The 20,840-nt window shown below is 37.1% G+C and overlaps 2 protein-coding genes across 2 annotated transcripts; both read right to left on the bottom strand.

Moving 5' to 3' along the window:
- Nucleotides 1-598: 598 nt before the first annotated feature.
- On the bottom strand, nt 599-8,762 carry smo (smoothened, frizzled class receptor). The gene is made up of 12 exons (XM_079817241.1): nt 7,896-8,762; nt 7,124-7,332; nt 6,838-7,047; nt 6,542-6,714; nt 6,135-6,354; nt 5,916-6,039; nt 5,725-5,817; nt 5,188-5,296; nt 4,364-4,549; nt 4,117-4,265; nt 3,832-3,966; nt 599-3,371 (listed from the first exon to the last, which is right to left on the bottom strand). Exons 1-12 carry the CDS (start codon nt 8,158-8,160, stop codon nt 2,785-2,787), a joined length of 2,460 nt encoding a protein of 819 aa, XP_079673367.1. The 5' UTR covers nt 8,161-8,762; the 3' UTR covers nt 599-2,784.
- Nucleotides 8,763-11,998: 3,236 nt separating this feature from the next.
- tspan33a (tetraspanin 33a) lies at nt 11,999-20,161 on the bottom strand. The gene is made up of 8 exons (XM_079816367.1): nt 19,841-20,161; nt 17,811-17,865; nt 16,207-16,337; nt 14,632-14,706; nt 14,120-14,215; nt 13,910-14,038; nt 13,302-13,463; nt 11,999-12,560 (listed from the first exon to the last, which is right to left on the bottom strand). Exons 1-8 carry the CDS (start codon nt 19,925-19,927, stop codon nt 12,459-12,461), a joined length of 837 nt encoding a protein of 278 aa, XP_079672493.1. The 5' UTR covers nt 19,928-20,161; the 3' UTR covers nt 11,999-12,458.
- Nucleotides 20,162-20,840: the final 679 nt, after the last annotated feature.

The following is a 20,840-nucleotide window of genomic DNA, read 5'->3' as shown; positions in this document are numbered from 1 at the left end:
TACACACACACACACACACACACAAACACACACACACACATAAAGATATTTTGAAGAATGTCGGTAACCAAACAGTTGATGGACCCCATTGACTCCCATAGTATTTTTTTCCCCAAGTCAATGGGGTCCATCAACTGTTTAGTTCCCCATATTCTTCAAAATATCTTCTTTTGTGTGCAGCAGAACAAAGAAATGTATTCAAATTTAGAACAACTTGAGGGTGAGTAAATGGTTTTTCAAGAATTTTCATTTTAGGGTGAACTATCCCTTTGAATGTGGCGACGTGAATCATTTACTTAGCCGACTTTTTCAAAAACACAGATTCATTCAGCAATAAAACACCACTGATGTATTTCTCAAAGATGCGATGGTTACATTAGATGTGGCTTTGTTTAAAACTTTATTGGTGGGGGAAAAAAGCAGACTAAATGACATCTAAAATGTAAGTTAGCAACTCAGTATTAGCTTTTTGCTTATTGAACCGTGGTATAATCAAAATCACACTCGCAAGCAGAACACTTTTGTTCAATCTATTTTATGGAGTAAATATAATCTAAATATTATCTCACTGGTTTGAGAATGAACAGTAACACAGACACAATTACATATTTTTTGTGTTTATTTGTATATAAACTATGTACAAATATGACCACTCTTTCAAAACACTGCCAGCTATCAGCTGATTGAATGTTATTATGATTCAGCTTTATAAGTATCTGTGAGTACAGGAATAACAATGAGAGAAAGATATATCTTTCATCTTTATGTACTACTAAATAGTCTTTTGTATTATGGAGTAGAGATGCACCATCTATCTGCAAAATAAAAAAATATACTCTCAGTGACATGAAATTGATTTAATCACTAAACAATTTCCTTTTTCAGGTGTATAATAAAAGTAACCTTGAAGCATTGAACATTTTATAATCTGAATCCTTTTGTTTTACCCATTTTCAGTACATTTTATTTATTAATGGTGTGTCAATATTACAAATATATACAATAGAATGAAACTTTGGCAGAAAACAGCAAAGATACACACAAACACATGAAAATACTGACATAAAAGAGTATTGACGAGGGCCTACTGGCTCTTATTAGAGAATAACAGCAACAGTGATGGGGAAAAATATATCGTCGCAGTCACAGAGCACACGCATCTTCATTAAACACTTTTTCTTAAAATACATTCTTGAAGAACAGCTTCAAATTGTCATAAAAATGCTGCACAGCTGCTTTTTTTTGTTTGTTAATATTTCCACTGATAACGATCTAGGCAAAAAAGATAAAAAGCGTCAATAAGCTTAACATCTCAAACAAAATGCACACAGAGAAACAAATCTGTATGTGTATAAGAAAAATCACTCCTAAGGGTGTAAGAAACAAAATGTGATCTAAAGTATGTACAGTTTAAAATAATATAAAATAAAACTGGCGGAAGAAAAAATGATCGAAAATACAAAAATAGTTTTTGTAATAGCACTGTACAGAAATAATTGTCAATGGAAACAGAATCTTACATAACCATTGGCATTTTGAGCTAAAATTTTAAAAATACTTTTTAAACAAACAAAAACAATGCCCTTTATTTTCTCTTACTCTTTGAGTGAGAGGTGGACTTGTTTGTAATTGCACCAGGCAATTTTTTTCAAAACAAAAAGTAACAATAACATCTATGAATAAATTCTCTTTTTCTGACGAAACAGCACTTTTGTCAGCTCCTTTTCTTTACGCCTATCAAAGCGTGGCCAATAATGTCCAATTGTGAGGTTCTCAAACAGATACAATACAGACTGTTTGTTTGGTTTTCTTTCAGACCAATGTGTTAAAAAAACTTTTACACATCTCAGTGTAATATGTGAGGACAATTTTTAATAAAAAAAACACTGATTCCCCCGAAAAGTGTGAACACTGAATGTGTGTTTGTTTGAACATGGCAGCAACATTGGCTCAATCAATGGATTATTTTTACTGACATGGCTAACGCGGAAATCTGTTTGATCATTTTTACCAAAATTGGATCGCTGGACTGAGTCACAAATAAATGCCTGAACAGAATTTTTATTTTTACCTTGGCTCAAAAGATACACTGAAGCAAAGTCAACAATGTCGATCCAAAATTAAATGAGAGGGTGTATCTCAACAATACTTTGATCTATCGAAACGAAACTTGGTACACTTCATCAGCACCATGATCTAAGGGCAAATGCCAAATTTGGTCACAGCGTCACCTAGAGGTCAAGTGATCTGAAAATGGTCTATTTATGAAAATGCCGACACAGCAGCATTGGCTCAACCAATGGCGTGTGTTCTGGGTGGGATATCCGTTTAAGTGACCAATGACAGATGGGGAAACCTGTTTGATCAGTTTGTCGGTTATTTTTTTTTGCGATTCCATTTGGTGACTCCAGTGCTGCAGAAATTACACACTTACCCTCGAAGCCAAGATCTGAATTATGCAGCATTCTTAAATAAACACTAACCTGTTTCCAAACATATTAGCCCACTTGGCAAACTGAACAATATGAATTGCCACCATAAAAGTGCAGAATCACAAGCGGGATGTTAGGCAATCCATTCTCACTAATGTCTATGACTTGTTAATAATGTTTCATAAATCCAGTTCAAATTCGTAATATCTTAAGGGTTGCATAAAAAAAGCAATATCCTTTAGAAAAGCGGAGCTGACACAGCAGTTCACTCCTGCTCCAGGTTCATAGTTTGGCATGAGTATCCAGCACCTTTTGCTTTTATGCACAAAATGAGCACCAACAACTCCAAGACTTAAAAATCCGAGTCAGCATCCAATAGCTCAGCCTCCATTAAATTGGTTCTGGAGTGTATTGGTACACCCCTCCTGGCATCTGCCCGTGGCACAACGGCAGTCCTGCCAGCATCCATCACAGAAGCCTCCGGTCCAAGGTGCCGGAAAACTCCATTAGGTTGCCATGATGATTGCTGGAAGTCATCTTGCACACTATCTCTTAGTGTCAGGGGATTGGCAAGGGGGAGGCTGGAGGGTTTATTGCGCAAGTATCCCAACCCACCGTACCTCTCCTGATAAGGAATAGGACACGAAGGCCTGAATTCTGGGAAGGCTCCAGGTAGCATATCCTGTTCCTCCTGCTGCTGTCGCTGCTTCTCCCACAGGTTTGCTACCAGACTCCGATGACTAGGAAGTTTTGGAAGGCGCGGCACTGCACTGGAGCCAAACTCCCTCCGGTGGTAGGCAGGATTCCCTTCGTCCGCTGCAGAACCCATTGGCCGCATTTCCTTTCTTCTTTTTTTCTTCTTCTTCTTTCTTTTCATCATTTCAGGAGAAATTTCTGCTTCAACCATCCAAAGTTTGTTCCTTTCATCTGGAGGTGGAACTGCAAGGGAAAATGCAATTAATTACTGTAGTAAATATAATAATTATTACACAGTAAACGTTATAATAAAATTATTTATTATTGTTAATAAATTATACAAAAATTCTGCTATTTGCCTTCAGTTAGATAGGATAGTTTTAGGATTGTTTCAAACCTGTATGAATTTCTTTCTTCTGCTGAACACAAAGACAAATGTTTTGAAGAATGAAGATAAACAGTTTATGGTAGCCATTGACATCCATAGTATTTTGTTCATACTATGGAAGTCAATGGCTACTTTCACTGTTTGGTTACCCACATTCTTCAAAATATCTTTTGTGTTTCTTCTGTGTTTAGCATACAGGTTTGAAACAACTTGAGGGTGAGTAAATGATGACAGAATTTTAATTTTTGGGTGAACTATCCCTTTAACTATTGATTATACATTAATCAATTATTATTTAAGAACTAGAGCACTAACCAGGCGTTCCGGTGGGTGTCACTGAGATATCCTGCGGTAAAATTGCCCCTCTTCTAGCCACCATCTTGGTCACATGTTGGGCCCATGCAGAAGACATTTCCATTGATGGTTCATTCAGGTCAAAGTTGATACCCGCTGAAAGGGTTAAAAAAAAAAGTATGATAGTTATTTGTGTCTTATATAGGAAGCAAAAACATTTTCAGATATGACTGGTTGACAGTTTGTGGCATGTCTTTTAGCTTTCAATATTCTAGCGTACTCCTAAAAGTTGACAAAGGTGCTTACCCACAGGTCCCTCATGAGAAACAGTGTGCATGCTGAAGGACAGCTCTTTCTCCGGATCCTTCTGCAATTCTTTTCGCTTTGAAAATGCCTTGGCAATCATTTTACTCTTCTTAATGCGTTTCGGCTCATCATCGCTTCGTCCAATGATTCTTAGAATTTAAATAAAATAGTTCATTAGACTTTTTTTATTTATTATAACACAAAATATTACATATTAAATACATTTTTTTTTATGTTTGTTAAATACCTGAACCAGGTACGTTTCCAAATAAGGATTGTGGCCTTCGTCCAAACCCATGTGCTCATTGCAATGCCAGTGCCGAACATTGAGAAGAGATTAATCTTCTCTACCATAAGACTTGGCCTGTTCTTGATGGCACACTCTGGGATTGGCTTGTTGGTCTGGTGAGCTATGGTGACATTAGCCTCACATCTGTATTAAAAAACACATTTGTTACATGACAGCACTAATAGCTCCACAAAACACTGTATGGTAGGTAAAGTTAGACATGGATTGTCCCTGTCTCTAAAATGCTATTTTAGCTGCGTTTCCACCGAAATTACCCGGAACAATTTGTCCCAGGAACTTTTTCCCCCTAGACCTGTTGCTGTCTGCATTTCCATCGCAGTCTAAAGTACCGTGAAGATTAGGCACAGTAGTGATGTAGGACAGCGTGCGACTTTACAGCTCCCGGTGGATTTCATCCTCCGCATATAAGCTTGATAAAGCCTGAACCTCGTCGTCGGTCAATCGGTCGTATTTTTTGAACTCCATTGTTGATTCGAATAGCAAACAACTCTTACTGCAACAGATTTTAAAAATGGTGGTTGAAAAAAAATGCTGCGTGGAGTCAACCAATCAGCATGTTCAGCACCCAAGTCCCACCCCGGAAAGTTCCTGTACTACCTCCCGAGCAGGGACTTTCTGAGGGGGAAATATTTACCCGGAACTTCATTTAGACCCTGCGGTCGAAACACACAGAGTACCACCCCAAAGTCCCTAGTTCCTGGGGAAAGTTCCTGCAGTGGAAACGCGTCTTTTGTATAGAAGTATTGTAGAAAAGGACTCACAGTACATATTCCCTGAAGCTTCTTTCCCACTCAGCTTGGTTGAAAAAGTCATAGAAATGGCAGCCGAAAGTGATCAAAACAAAACCAAAGGCCAAGAATCCAAATATACCTGAAAAATTAAAACATTGCAATTATAGATAGACAGACAGACAGACAGACAGACAGACAGACAGACAGACAGACAGACAGACAGACAGACAGACAGACAGACAGACAGACAGACAGACAGACAGACAGACAGACAGACAGACAGACAGACAGACAGACAGACAGACAGATAGATAGATAGATAGATAGATAGATAGATAGATAGATAGATAGATAGATAGATAGATAGATAGATAGATAGATAGATAGATAGATAGATAGATAGATAGATTAAATACCATAATTGTATTACAATAGCCTCAGTATAATAACTTACCTATTACTGACATTTGTACTGTCATAATTTGGTGTGCTTTTCATTTTGTTTTCGATGAGAGCATTTCATGCTGTGTAATGTACAAAGAATTTAAAGAGGAAACCCAAACTTACCAAGCCTCAGCATGGTTTCATTGATTTTACTAGCAGCTTTTTCACTGAGTAGCCCCGGGTGGTTACTCTTAATGGAAAACAATGTCATAACCCCTGGAAAACGAGATTCTTGTATCAATCCACATAGATTAATGCATCTAGGCATATCTCTTTACGGCAACTGTGAAACAAAATGAAAATATTTCTCTCACCTCGTATCAGGAAATAGCCGCCAACGACAAGGACCACCCCGATAGGGGCCAGAACAAACCCTGCACGGTATCTATAGTTCTTATAGCCGACAAAGCAAATGCCACTTACTGAATCTCCATCCACCTGTGGAATATTTCATAGTTTCATATATTCAAAATAATCACTGTGAATATGCTGATATTAACCATGCAAAAAAAAAATGACAAGAGTAGCCTCACCTCTGCAATGGCCAGTATAGCAACTGTCAGTATGAAAGGAATAGACCATGTGACCAGGTGGAAATAGGACGTTTTTCCAAACAGAGGCTGATGGGTAGTGCCTAGGGCTTTGAATGATGTGTGCCAGGCATAAGTCAGCATAACGAACCAAATGACCCCAGACATAAGAGAGTAATACACAATGACAAAGATAATCACACATGACAGCGTCTCGGTGGACCTAGAGAAAAATAAGCCATGGAAAATGGGCATTATTCATACTGAAATATTTGGTGAGCGACAATTTTTTTATTATTGTTCAGTCCAATTATTTCCTTGGCTATCAAATGTTCTTGACAGTCAATATTTGTAATATGCAGCGTGACTCAAATTTTGAAAAGTGGATTTTCCATTGGCTTGACACTTACGATGGCTCTCCAAGCCGCATAGTGTCGTCACTTTTGCACACAATCTCCTTGCGGGCTCCATCCATGAACTGAGCGAGCCATCCAATACTTCCGATAAAGAAACACGCGTTGACGTAAAAGAGGATCACAGCGGGGTAACGGTTGGAATTCTTCCAGTCGGCGAGAAATGTGGCCTGTGGTAAATTGTAAACGGGAATAACATTCCAAATTAAAGACTGTAGCCCAAAAAGTGAGCTAATGTCTGTCAAAATACTGCATACCAGGAAGTCAGCCAGCCTGAGATTACGAAGACCTACCAGTGTGAAGAAGGTACATAGGAGAGTGATGGAGCCGAAGATGGCGATGTAGCTATGCATGTCCGAGTGCTCGTCTTCCGTGAACAGGGGATTGTTGCACTGGATCCCACAGCCTTCCACGTCCTTGTACCAACTTGCCTGGATGTCCGTTTTGACAAGGGGAGCCTCGCACTGTCCTGATGTGTTGAATTTGATCTTCTGGACCTCATTCTGAATGTCAAAAGTCAATTTGGTCACATGACAGGAAATCCAGACCATTTTGAGCGTACGGAAATGAATGACTTACCTGGCAACCCTTAGGGAACTGCTCCTTGGTTTCACACTTGAGGAAGTTGGGCCAGCCCCTCTCCCGCTCCACAATACTGCAAGGTTTGCGTGTAGCTTGGCATAGGTGTTGGCTGGGCAGTTCGACCTTTCCATTCTCACACTTTGGCATGTAAACGGCACACAGCAATGGCTGAATGACGGCCCAACAGCGAGGAGCATTTCTCAACCCTGGGCACAAGAGATTGAGAGATCAGACGTTAATTGTCTGAGAAAATAGTGTCTAATTCTCATTGGCTGTCTGGTTAAAATTACTAATAGTTTGTCAAAGTAGTATTCTGGAAGTTTTTTTTTTGTTTATGTATGGGAAATGGCCCATGGGCAATGGACTTTCAGGAACAATACTAAGAACTTTGGGATTAAGGTGTGAATGTGACAGGAAAAGGGTGGATTGCTCATTAGGTGGTGCATGAGAACATTAAGAACAGGGTGGCGTTCATAACTGATGCAAAAGTCATCTAAGCATGTATTTTTATTATTTAATAATTTGTAATAACTACGTTTGTCTAATATGTGCACCAAAATATTTTAATAAACGTAATATTATTTATGTTCTGCAACCAATTTGCCGAGAAAAAATTGTGTTCAGCACTAGGCTACTATCGAAAAAATCATGGCAATTTTATTCAATTGTACAATAACTAAAATATTGTAATTTACTTCAAAGGGGAACATGCATTTTCAAAAAGCTATTTCACTGCATTTGTGCATTTTATAATAAAACTGTAACTTACCAGACCACATGGCCAGTTTCTCAAAGGCTTCCTCCTGAGTTTCTGAGTCTTCAGCCAGAATCAGAGAAGTGTGTGTGTACGGCAAAGGTGAACCTAGGCACGTGTTGTATTTTAGCACTTCGCAAGTTGTTGATTTCTTACAAAAGTCGTTGAATACCGTCTCATTTGGGTGCAAGATGACCGCCCGAGCGACCATAGAGGTGGCTGCCCAGATCCAAAGCATCCAAAAGCCTCCAACAATGGAGCAGAGGCGCTTGGAGGACATCTTGGAGGCGCAACAATGTAGCGATGTTTCATCAAATGTTCCCAAATAAACTCTCGTTCTCCACCCGTGCGCGATGCGCTTGAAGCTTTCAAACAAAGCCAACGTGTGGATATTTGCTAGATTCCTGAATCGACATTTCCCCCGTTAAAAGAAATGTCTTTTCGTCCGATTCCAAAGTTTTTTATGCCTCTTTTCTCGCTCACATACTACTGAAAATCTCGTCATCATACAAATGCGCCGCGTAAAAGTAGTAAACAAAAGTTTCTTTTTAAGCTCCAGCGAAAAGTTTAGCTCAGCTCCGTTTTTCCTTACTCTAAAATTGGGAAGACACCAAATAGCGTTCACCATCCCCCACTTTTGTGATGGAGGAAAAAAAATGTTGCCTTGAAAAGTCTGGGACTGGGACTGTAACTTGATCCCGGGGCTGCGCGCTCCGTCCCCCTTCAGCGCGTCCCCGCGCCCCCCAGTTTACAGCAAAATCAGAGTGCGAGAAATGTTGTCAAAACTAATCTGCTCATCGGATGGAGACCTGAGATCCAGTGATCCTAACATGTCTTTCACTTTCACAAGAATCTGTTTTTTTTTTCTTGTCTCTGGTATGCACAGAGAGGGTGCGCGCACACACACACACACACACACACAAATAACAAAAACTTCTGCTCCCCTCCCATCCCCCTCATGCTGGGGAAAAGCAATCCATGCCAGCCTACAGAATATTTACATGCTTCTCTCATACCTTAATATGATCATATTTACCCTCTGCCTTTTGCGGATATTTGCCTTTATTTCTTCGAGCTACATGATAAATAAAGACTGAGAGAAATGTTGTGTACTAAAAGAGTGTTATGAAAGTGTTATGATAAAATACTGTTTATTTACTATGTAACATAAATAAATATATATTTATTAGGGCTGTCAAAAGATGAATCGCGATTAATCGCATCCAAAATAAAAGTTTGTGTTTACATAATATTTGTGTGTGTACTCTGTTAATTATTATTTATATATAAATACACACACAAGCATGAATATATTTAAGAAAAAAATAATATTTTTTGATATATAAAACATTTATATTTATATATATTATAGATTATATAAATGTATATACAGTATATACATGCAAATATTTCTTAAATATAAACATGAATGTGTGTGTATTTATATATAAATAATAATTAACAGAGTACACACACATATATTATGCAAACACATATTAATCTTTTGACAGCCCTAATATTTATATATCTTATTTGCTAAATATCTCTAATTTACTTTTTTGGTCAATTTTGCCTTTATTCAGATCCACATAACTTGGTAAATTCTAATTATGTCATAAATAGTCATAATTATGGCATAAACATAAAAAATTGATATCACGATTATGTCATAATTATCTCATAATTTAGACTTAAGTATTTCAAAATTTCAACTTTTCATTTCATAATTGACTTATCTCATAATGTCGTTGTATCTCTTACGTTTGACTTTTTATCTCATAATTATGACTTTGTATCTCATAATTTTGAAACAGGCTTTCATAGTGATAAGAGAGGAACATGATGTTGTCAATTCAATATACACTCACCTAAAGGATTATTAGGAACACCTGTTCAATTTCTCATTAATGCAATTATCTAATCAACCAATCACATGGCAGTTGCTTCAATGCATTTAGGGGTGTGGTCCTGGTCAAGACAATCTCCTGAACTCCAAACTGAATGTCAGAATGGGAGAGAAAGGTGATTTAAGCAATTTTGAGCGTGGCATGGTTGTTGGTGCCAGACGGGCCGGTCTGAGTATTTCACAATCTGCTCAGTTACTGGGATTGAGGCAGTGCTGTGGGCGAAAATGCCTTGTTGATGCTAGAGGTCAGAGGAGAATGGGCCGACTGATTCAAGCTGATAGAAGAGCAACTTTGACTGAAATAACCACTCGTTACAACCGAGGTATGCAGCAAAGCATTTGTGAAGCCACAACACGCACAACCTTGAGGCGGATGGGCTACAACAGCAGAAGACCCCACCGGGTACCACTCATCTCCACTACAAATAGGAAAAAGAGGCTACAATTTGCACAAGCTCACCAAATTGGACAGTTGAAGACTGGAAAAATGTTGCCTGGTCTGATGAGTCTCGATTTCTGTTGAGAAATTCAGATGGTAGAGTCAGAATTTGGTGTAAACAGAATGAGAACATGGATCCATCATGCCTTTTTACCACTGTGCAGGCTGGTGGTGGTGGTGTAATGGTGTGGGGGATGTTTTATTGGCACACTTTAGGCCCCTTAGTGCCAATTGGGCATCGTTTAAATGCCACGGCCTACCTGAGCATTGTTTCTGACCATGTCCATCCCTTTATGACCACCATGTACCCATCCTCTGATGGCTACTTCCAGCAGGATAATGCACCATGTCACAAAGCTCCAATCATTTCAAATTGGTTTCTTGAACATGACAATGAGTTCACTGGACTAAAATGGCCCCCACAGTCACCAGATCTCAACCCAATAGAGGATCTTTGGGATGTGGTGTAACGGGAGCTTCATGCCCTGGATGTGCATCCCACAAATCTCCATCAACTGCAAGATGCTATCCTATCAATATGGGCCAACATTTCTAAAGAATGCTTTCAGCACCTTGTTGAATCAATGCCACGTACAATTAAGGCAGTTCTGAAGGCGAAAGGGGGTCAAACACAGTATTGGTATGGTGTTCCTAATAATCCTTTAGGTGAGTGTATATATATGGCTACACAAGTGTAATGATGGTTAAAAATCTTGTGTAGTGAAGAACGCAATGCACAGGATAGACAGTAATACACAATTGTTTTACTTGGAGTGTCAATCTGAGTGAAATCTTGTGGTGTAGACACAAAACAAACAAGACTTTTATGTTGGTGATGCACCTTTAGGGCACTTTGCAGTGTGTTTATAGTGATTGTGAGTTTTTCTCATTTAATCGTTTCAAATCGCTATTTTCTTTTCATCTTATTCCCAATTTGGCCCGTTGCGATGGAAACGAAAATGAATTCTCAAGGGAGGAGAATAAACTTTGTGTAGTTTGGTGTATCAGAATTAGACAGCAGCACTTGTTGGTGTCAATGTGGTTGGTAAGCTCTGCTGCATGTTCCCAGCACAGGGCCTCCTTAAAAAGCCTGTCTAACATGGCTGCTGTAGAATGAGTCAGAGAGAGGCACAGACCAGGGACCACACACAAACACTCACACACACACTCAAGCTCCAAATGGGAGAACCTGGCCCAAAGTCTCGCTCTCTCTCTCTACACACGCACAGTCTATTGCCTTCCTCCTATACATTGTCATAAAATACCTGTTTAAAATACCGTTTTCACATTTCATTGGCCCTACTGGCCTTTAAACAACATTAACAAACTGAAGGTGTCTGCCACACTGTCTGTTTGGATTTCCAAATGAGTTTTGGATAAAAGCCTCATGAGTTACCGGCTCTCGGCTGTTCTCAATACGCTGCACTCTTGGTTTCGCTGCTGAGTGCACTGCACCTGGTATGCATTTCCTACCATGTCTATGAATGCGTCTTTGTAACGTGTTAGACTTAAACTTACCACCAATAAAATCCCTGAGCATCCATGTGCAACACTGGCTAATGAAATGGGGAATCAATTACGTGAGTGTTTGCATGTGTATTTGCATCCCTATAACATGTGAATAATAATAATACATTTTGTTCAAATAAAATATAAATATTTATTAATTCTAATAACAATATTAATACAGAGCAGAAAACTTAAGTTCCATTTTGTTTATATATTATATAATTAATACTAATATAAAAAATACATATATTAAATTTTTTTAATGGTATTTATATTTAGTTGATTAGTGGATAATGTTACAAAACCAATGCTCTTTAAATGTATTGTGCTTGTTAAAAATACATTTCATTATTAAATTAATGTGTTAAGCAAATTATACTTAGTATTTGACCTCAGATGCTCATGATATCTGCCAACATAATTTTAATAAAAAATGGAAATCAATAAATATCAGACTATTATCATTTTTTGCTAGGATAACACTCCTCGAAAACTGAAATTTCCTGCTCATAAAATATCTTTTATTGACCTATTGATCTTAAGTGTGCTTACACTATTCATACAAACATTCTCGTTCATAAAATATACAATGACTTTATATCTGAAAACACCACTCTACTGCCTGTTCTTAAGACTTCTTATTCAAAAGCCAGTCCATGTCAGTCACTCCAGGCAGCAATGAGTTTCCTATAGAAATGCATATATTGTCTTTTTCTCGCCCGTTTCAGCTCCAGGGGTCTGAGCGATGTAGTTGGTTGTAATTCTGAAGTTTAATCTGATCCCGAATTTGATTAATAAGGATCTGAGAGAGGAGGATCCCAACCAGCTGAAAAAGAGAAGAGAACAGGCTGTCAGTTCAAACTAAATCTAGATGCTTAGATAGATAGATAGATAGATAGATAGATAGATAGATAGATAGATAGATAGATAGATAGATAGATAGATAGATAGATAGATAGATAGATAGATAGATAGATAGAAACATTTTACTAGTGGGTGCAGGACACTATAGTTCATTTATGTAAGCGAGGATAGCAAAATAAAGTAAACTGTGACATATTAGACCCAAAAATTCTTCATACAGTGGACTACCATTAAAATTAATAAACATTTGGGACCAAAATTATTCAGACACTTTGACCTGACCATGTATTGCTTAAGTGTTTTTCCTTTAATTGCTAATGTGACCTTTTACACCACAGACTGAGCAAAATGAAGCATTGCTTGGTAATTGGTTGACCTAAATTGGTATGATCTAATTGTGTGCTTAAATTTAACAGCTGAAAGCTGATTGGTTGATTGTAATCCATTACATACCTTTATATCAAAGTTATCTGACATTATCAAGATTAATTTGTTCTGACACAGTTTAACTCTGAGTTCTTGTCATATTTTATTACCATTTTCTAAACTATAGCGAATAAACTGTGATAATGTGAGAAAATGTTGAAGGTGTCTGAATACATTTTGGTTTGACTATATGTCACAAGGGAAGAAAAGACTATCGCAACTTCCCTTTCATGTCGACTATAAGCAGATTGCCCTCTTATCCCATGTCATGGGGTACCTGTGGGATGGCCAGGCCCAGTGCGATGCCTCCCAACAGGAACAGGTTACTATGGATCCAGTTCACCACATTATCAATGCAGCCATTGGTATTGATGAAGGCACTAGCTGCAAGATAATCATGCACCTGCATCTCATGACCACACATGGTATTTATGACAGTCTGACAAAACAGACAAAAGGCAAAAGAGAGGGACATTTAATATATTATTAATATTTTTATAATATTAATTACATACCACAATATTATCAATAACATGTAATATATGAACTATTTTATTTATAAAATATTTATAATTAATATATTTTAAATATTTAACAATTCATTGTTTTTTAATACACTCAAATGTCAATATATATTATTGAATATATATTACATATATAATATTTAAAAGTACAAACATCCTTTTTGTGTCTTTATATCCCTAAAACTGAATATATATATATATATATATATATATATATATATATATATATATATATATATATATATATATATATATATATATATATATATATATATATATATATATATATATATATATATATATTCAACATTTAGATATAAAATATTGAATGAAAAACATCTTTTTGGAGGCCCATTCTCACCTCCACATTGGAGAGCAGACAGCAGGAGAAGGGAACAGAACAGCGCTCTCTGCTCGGGTTCTCTTGTGAACAATTGAAGTATATGTTCTGAGACCAATCCATGTAAGAGACCCCTCCGCAGCAGTTAAACTGATCATATCATAAAACAAAAACATCAATACCAGCCATTTCAAACTATTGTTATACATTAAATACATACATAACCCTGACCTGTTTTTGTCCATAGTCGATGAGGTTCTGTAGGTCTAAATCATCCCTGTAATGCTTGATGGCATTGTCAACCATTTCTGTTACTTTGCCACGTGCCTGTAATGCACAACGTTAATTGAAAACAATGGGGTTTTTGTGTGTGTCAGATTTATTAGAATGGCCATTTACAGAGATGATACTTTTGGTCAATTGTTGTTGTTAGCTAATTACACTAGTAGGTGGCAGACAGTAGAGGGCGCACCGTGTCAACTAAAAATCCAGTGTGTTTGGGACTAAGGGGTTTCGTTATAGCATGTCCAGACTGTTTAAATACTGCACTTATGCCTGTTTATACAAAGCCTTCACAAAGACAGGGGCATTTAATAGTGCACTGAAATACTATACTTTAATCTGACGAATTAAAGGTAAATCCGACAAATAAAAGGAACAATTTTGATTTAAATGAGCAGTTCACATTAGCTCTAAAAATGGATATATTCAAGCTTGCATTGATCATTCATGATGCTTTTTACCTTGTCCGAGAAGACAAAACCCAGAACACCAGCCACTAGCTGCAGCAGAAAGATGATAGTCAAGATGATGCAGAACTGCAGGGGAATTAGAGTTTGCTATTAGGGATTGCTTTGTATTTGACATTTTCTATGTAAAATGTATCTTGTTTGATTCTGTTTGTAGTTTTATCTCCACTTATGACCAACTTTGTCTTGATTAAAAATGTACTATAGCGGGGGCGCATCCTATTTTTCTGATTCAAAAACACAAATTGCACATACAGTCAAACCAAAATGTATTCAGACACCTTCAACATTTTCTCACATTATCACAGTTTATTCGCTATAGTTTAGAAAATGGTAATAAAATATGACAAGAAGTTAAAATGTGTCAGAACAAATTAATCTTGGTAATGTCAGATAACTTTGATAGAAAGGTATGTAATGGATTACACTGTTAAATTTAAGTACACAATTAGATAATACCAATTTAGGTCAAGCAATGCTTAATTTTGTTCAGTCTGTGGTGTAGAAGGTCGCATTAGCAATTAAAGAAAAAAACACTTAAGCAAAACATGGCCAGGTCAAAGTGTCTGAATAATTTTTTTTATCAATTTTACTGGTAGTCCACAGTAATTTTTGGTTTGACTGTACACTCTAAAAGAAAAATTGAGCTTTATACTACTAAACGTGGTTCTTTTGCTTGTAACCATAGGGGAACCACTTTAAAGGTGCAGTGTGTGAATTTTAGCGGCATCTAGTGGTGAGGTTGTGAATTGCAACTCCCCAAACACTCACCCCTCCCAACAAAATTGTTGTTGTCGGAGAGAGCAGAGAGACTAGCGCTCTGTAGAGAAGTTCGTCGGACGGTTCAGGGCTACTGTAGAAGCATGACGATGCAAAATGGCAGTTTCACTGTAAGTGAAACCACCCACGGTGTATGCAGAATAGAAATGGATCATTCAAGGTAATAAAAACATAACATACTCCACTGAAAACATAGTTATGTATATTATATTGCATTTTTGTCAATAGATCCTCATAAATACTACACACTGCACCTTTAAGTGCTGTATAGCACCAAATCTTGGTGCTTCAGTGGTTGACAGAGGTGCTATAAATCAAAGCTACTATATACAGAACCTGTTAAGCCCCTGTATGGTTCTTCAGCGGTTCTTCAGTGGCTCTTTGGAGTGGTTAAGATGCTATATAGCACCACTGCTGTACAAAGAACCTGTTATGCCCCTTTAAAGGTTCTTTACGAGCCAAAGAACCACTGTTAGTGCTGTTTAGCACCATTTTTGCGGCAGAAATAATATGTAATATGGCACCTCCTATGGGTTCTACATAGCACCATTTGACAAAGGTGCTGTAGTAGAGCACCTTTAAAGATATAATGCTTAATAGCACCAAAAGTGTTTTTAGCACCATGATTACGAGCCAAAAAACACTTTCAGTGTTATATAGCACCATTTTTTTTGTGTATAATGTAGCCAAATTCTGATGTACCATTCTGTAAAATCATCTAAAAATGCCAAAGAAACAGTCCTGTCCTGATGTGACACTTTTGATCAGGCAGCTGGCTTTATTACTGACCGTCTGTAGTAAGCATATGTTCTCCCTCAGAGAACCCACACAGCCACAGAACGTGATGAAGAACATGAGAATGCCCACTATCATCAGTAACAGAGCAGGATCCACTGTCAGGCAGGCCAATATTGTCTCCGCTGAGCAAAACAGAGACAGAAAAGATAGATATATAGCGACAGTTTTGTGGCATACTTACACTAAGGATAGAACATTTGAAATAGTTAAAAAAAATGTTTTGCATTTATTTGATCAAAAGTACAGTTAAAGAAGTGTTATTGTGAAATATTATTATGATTTAAAATAACTGTTCACTGTTTAACATGTAATTGCCATTACTTCGGTCTTCAGTGTTATATGATAATTAAAAAATCATTCTGGTGCTCAATTATTATAAATTGCTCAATTTTTAATAATGGGTCTCATTATTAGCTGAAAACTGTTTTTGCTACTTAATATTTGTGTGGAAACCAAGATTATTTGATTTTTTTCCAATGAATTGAACCCCCCCCCCCCCCCCAGCATTTATTTGAAATAAATCTTTAAAAATGTCTTTACTGTCACTTTTGATCAATTGAATGTGTCCTTGCTGAAAAGTATTAATTATTTTGAATAGTAGTGTATCACAGACAAAAATATTAAGCAGCACAACTGTTTTCAACATTGATAATAATAATAAATGTTTCTTAAGCAACAAATCACCATATTAGAATGATTTCTGAAGGATAATGTGACACTGAAGACAGGAATAAATCACATTTTTAAAATATATTATAGACAACAGTTATTTAAAATTGTAATATTTCACGGTATTGATTTTACTTTATTTTTCATCAAATAAATGCAAACTTGCTGAGCATAAGAGACTTATGACAGGTAGTGTATGTAATTTTACCTACAAAAGATTCGCTTTATCTCGGTAACTAATGTATTACTGTACACTTTCAATCGTGGAATCAATTATTAGCTGAAATTCAACAATGGCATGACACTGGTTACTGAAAATTATTGCTTTTATAATATCAGACTGCCTAAACCTTTAAAGGGAAAATTCACCCAAAAAGGAAAATTCTGTCATCCTTTACTCACCCACAAGTTGTTCAAAACCTGTATGAGTTTCTTTGTTCTGCTGAACACAAAAGAAGATATTTTGAAGAATATTTGTAACCAAGCAGATAGAGCAACAATTGACTACCATAGTAGGGGAAAAAATACTAGGGTAGTCAATGGTTGCTCTATCTGCTTTGTTACAAACATTCTTCAAAATATCTTCTTTTCTGTTCAGCAGAACAAAGAAACTCATACAGGTTTGGAACAACTTGAGGGTGAGTAAATGATGACAGAATTGAACTATCCCTTTAATGTCAAGTGAATGTGTACGATAATATGGCTATGTTGGGCACTAACGTGAGGCAAGCATAAGGCAAGTTTATGATATAACATATGTAAGATCCTTACTTGCTGCTTCTACACCAAACACTGCATATGTTAGCAGCATCACCATATAAAGTAGCTGAAATGTCTCGGAAGAAAGCTACATAAATACAGATATCTGAGGATATAAACTGTTCTGCTGTAAAACAAGCAGTGGTCTTGCAAGTAAACACACTTACCGTGTTTAACTATCCTGGAATAAACTCCAATAGATATCAGGACCAGTGCAATTACCTATAAAAGAAAGATAAGGAGTGAGTCTGTTTGTTAGAACAGATGTTGTATAGAAACACAGGATAAATCTGATGTCAATGTCATTCCTCTACAGGGTGTGGCTGGATAACATCCTTATTCATCAGTTTTCATAAATATAAAAAGGGGGTAAGTGTGTAAAAGGCCTGACTAAGTAAAGACTCTGTTGTCAAGTTGAAGCGAAAGGCCTGTTGCTTACCTCAAACTGCATTGTGGGAGAAAAAAAACCACCTGACATTTCAAAGTGGAAAATGTATGCGGTTTTGACATACTTTTATATAGAGAATGAAAGTACATGAGAAGAAGAAAAACAGATTGTATATAAAGAAGTGAAGATGCAGTCACTCTGTTTCGCACACAACTAAAGGTCCCAGTTTGTCTGACACAATGTAGCCCCCTTTCTCTGACACAGCTATCGGGTTACTCCGAAACTCCACATAGTTTTTCCCTGAGAAAGCAGTGTCCGTCATAGACTGAGATCACTTCAAAGCCAGAATAATTCCTAGTCGTCACCTGAAGGAGCTTTTTATTGCATTGGAAAAGTACTTAAATGGCAAGATAAAATAATAAAGGTTAAATAATAATTGAATTGATTAAATAATAATAATTCTTTTTAGATTATAATTTTATAATAGTATAATTCAGAGCTCATATTGCATTATAATGATGTACAATTAAACTACATTTCCATGCATTTTTTGTTTTTGCCATTCCAAGCAGTAATCATTTAAAATGGATGTTCTTTTTTTTAACTGTCATATGCACGACACTGATATAAGATGCTAGTTTGCTCATTTCCTGTGTTCCAACACCCACACACTAACAGGCCAATTGCATCACTTCTCAAAGGTTTCACAAAGGTGAAAGTATCAGCGCAGAATTGAGTTTGGTGATTTTCTATAATGCATTGAGACCCAGTAGTTACTGCTCAGTATTATACAGCATTATAAAAAAAAAGTGAGTTGTTCTCAAGGCTTTCGGCGTGAAATCTCCTTAGGTATTTGCATGTGCATATTTGCACCAGCAAGCACGCAGTAAACTCAAAACAGCTCAAATCAACTGACTTTAACTTAAATCAACTGACTCGGGCCATTTACATCGTTCTTGATGTCCTTCTGCAAACATCTGAAGTAATTATCCCAAGACTGTTTTAAATATTTTGGGTGTCTGATTCTCCCTCTGAAGAGGCGTTATTCATTTAGGTCTATTATTCACTAAATGCTACAGGGCAACAAATAAAAGAAGCATGGGGCCCTCACTCGTCCAAACACCCTGCATGGCTCTATCAGCATATGAATAAATGAGACCCGCTGCTTAGCAACAGCCTCAAGTTCAGAAAAGTTTGGGAAAGTAAACTGGCAGTATCAAGAACTTCACAAAAGAGGGTTTTGTCGACGGGGTCTAATATGAACTCATTATTATTCCAGCAAGATCTTATCATGCAGCAGGTCCAATTTTGGGGGGGCACAATGCAGTGTTACTGAGTACATCAAGTCAAGATCAAACAGATTAGGTTGCAGGATGAGTCATGAACTGTTTTCAAGCTATTCAGAGAATCTAGCCTGTGGTGCTGTAATGCACATTGGTGTTGAGACATGCCCATGGGTGATGTTTTCATGGTTTGTCCATACCTAAATATCATGAATGAATGTCTGCCTTTATGAATACACATAAGTCAAGTTGCTTTTAAAACACTGACTTGATAATCATTCATTCTGTTTGTAGCCTATATGAAAAGCTTCAAAAGTAATTTGGTGAAATATATTAATCATTAAACCTCATCATGTGAGGAGTTAAAAGCAGCTCTATTATGCAGCATTAGTCTCTTTGTTCTTAAAACCCAGAGAGTGTAAAAAAGTATGCTATGTTTTATATTTTGGTATGTAATATAATAGGCTATATTGTGTGCATATATAATGTAATATAATATAAACATGTAAAAGTGAGCAACACTTACCCAAAATATCATATTAAAGATGAAAAGTAAGTATTTCACCACTGGACTGACGAAACTGTACTCCTTGTCTCTTTTCGCGCTCGGCATGATTAAAGGTGTGTGATCTCTCTCACCTACAAACCGCTTTATCTATCTAGATTTTCATCCTGCTGAATCAAATCATCCACTCGGCTCTTTCTAAAACGACTCGTCAAGTCTCTCGGTGTTTAACACGCTCGAGCGACTAAAATCACACGAACGCATCGCGTTGAATCTGGGCTTGTTGTCTTGTCTTAAAAGGTATTTCCTGATTTGGCTCAGTCAGTGAACTCTGAGAAAGCCGAACAGCGATCGTATGTGCGGGTAGCCTATTGAAGCACCAAGTGGGCGTTTACTTTACCTTTCCAAAGATCACCATGTGAGTGCGTTTGAATCTTTTTCAAGGTGAGACCAAGCAAAACATTCACTACTACTATACTATTCTATCAGCATTATATGCCTAGCCTACTCTATAAGAAAAACGAACTTTTTATTCTCCTGTTGAATTTGTATGGAGATGATGGGATGATGACCCCTCCTGGAGACACCATGAGGGGCCCTCACAAATTCAATCCACCTGACCCCTTTTTGGAACCTTTATTTTGTGATATCTCACAGTTCTACAAATGTAAATGCATGTACAAATATGGTCTTTTAGTAGTTGAAATGAGGCAGAACAGGGTTCATGTCATGTCATCGCATCCTGCACAACGATTACACAATAAATTGCAATCAGTATTGCAATTCAACATTTCTGTGCAATACTTTCAATTTGAATTGGGCGTTTCAAAACTCCAAGATGAGCAGTCTGCGATTGTTGTACCGTCATTTGACTCTGAATAGCTTCAGTGTACAATTGTTCTCCATTGTGTATGTCTGTTTCCTTGTTTTTATGTGGTAGACTCGTGACTCAATAGTTGTACAGACTACAGACAGGTAGGCTTAAGAGACAGCCAGATGACATGCTTTTATTACTAGGCTT

The sequence above is a fragment of the Gobio gobio genome, assembly GCF_949357685.1.
Source record: "Gobio gobio genome assembly, chromosome: 5".
Lineage (NCBI taxonomy): Eukaryota > Metazoa > Chordata > Actinopteri > Cypriniformes > Gobionidae > Gobio > Gobio gobio.
This window is presented reverse-complemented; position numbering and strand designations above follow the sequence as displayed.

Coding starts and splice junctions, on each gene's coding strand:
- smo (XM_079817241.1), bottom strand. CDS start 8,160: ATGTCCTCCAAGCGCCTCTGCTCCATTGTTGGAGGCTTTTGGATGCTT. Junction 6,715..6,837: donor TATGTACCTTCTTCACACTG/GTAGGTCTTCGT, acceptor AATTTACCACAG/GCCACATTTCTCGCCGACTG. Junction 3,967..4,116: donor TTCTCATGAGGGACCTGTGG/GTAAGCACCTTT, acceptor TAACCCTTTCAG/CGGGTATCAACTTTGACCTG.
- tspan33a (XM_079816367.1), bottom strand. CDS start 19,927: ATGCCGAGCGCGAAAAGAGACAAGGAGTACAGTTTCGTCAGTCCAGTG. Junction 17,866..19,840: donor TCTTTAATATGATATTTTGG/GTAAGTGTTGCT, acceptor TTTCTTTTATAG/GTAATTGCACTGGTCCTGAT. Junction 13,464..13,909: donor GTCTGCTCTCCAATGTGGAG/GTGAGAATGGGC, acceptor CTGTTTTGTCAG/ACTGTCATAAATACCATGTG.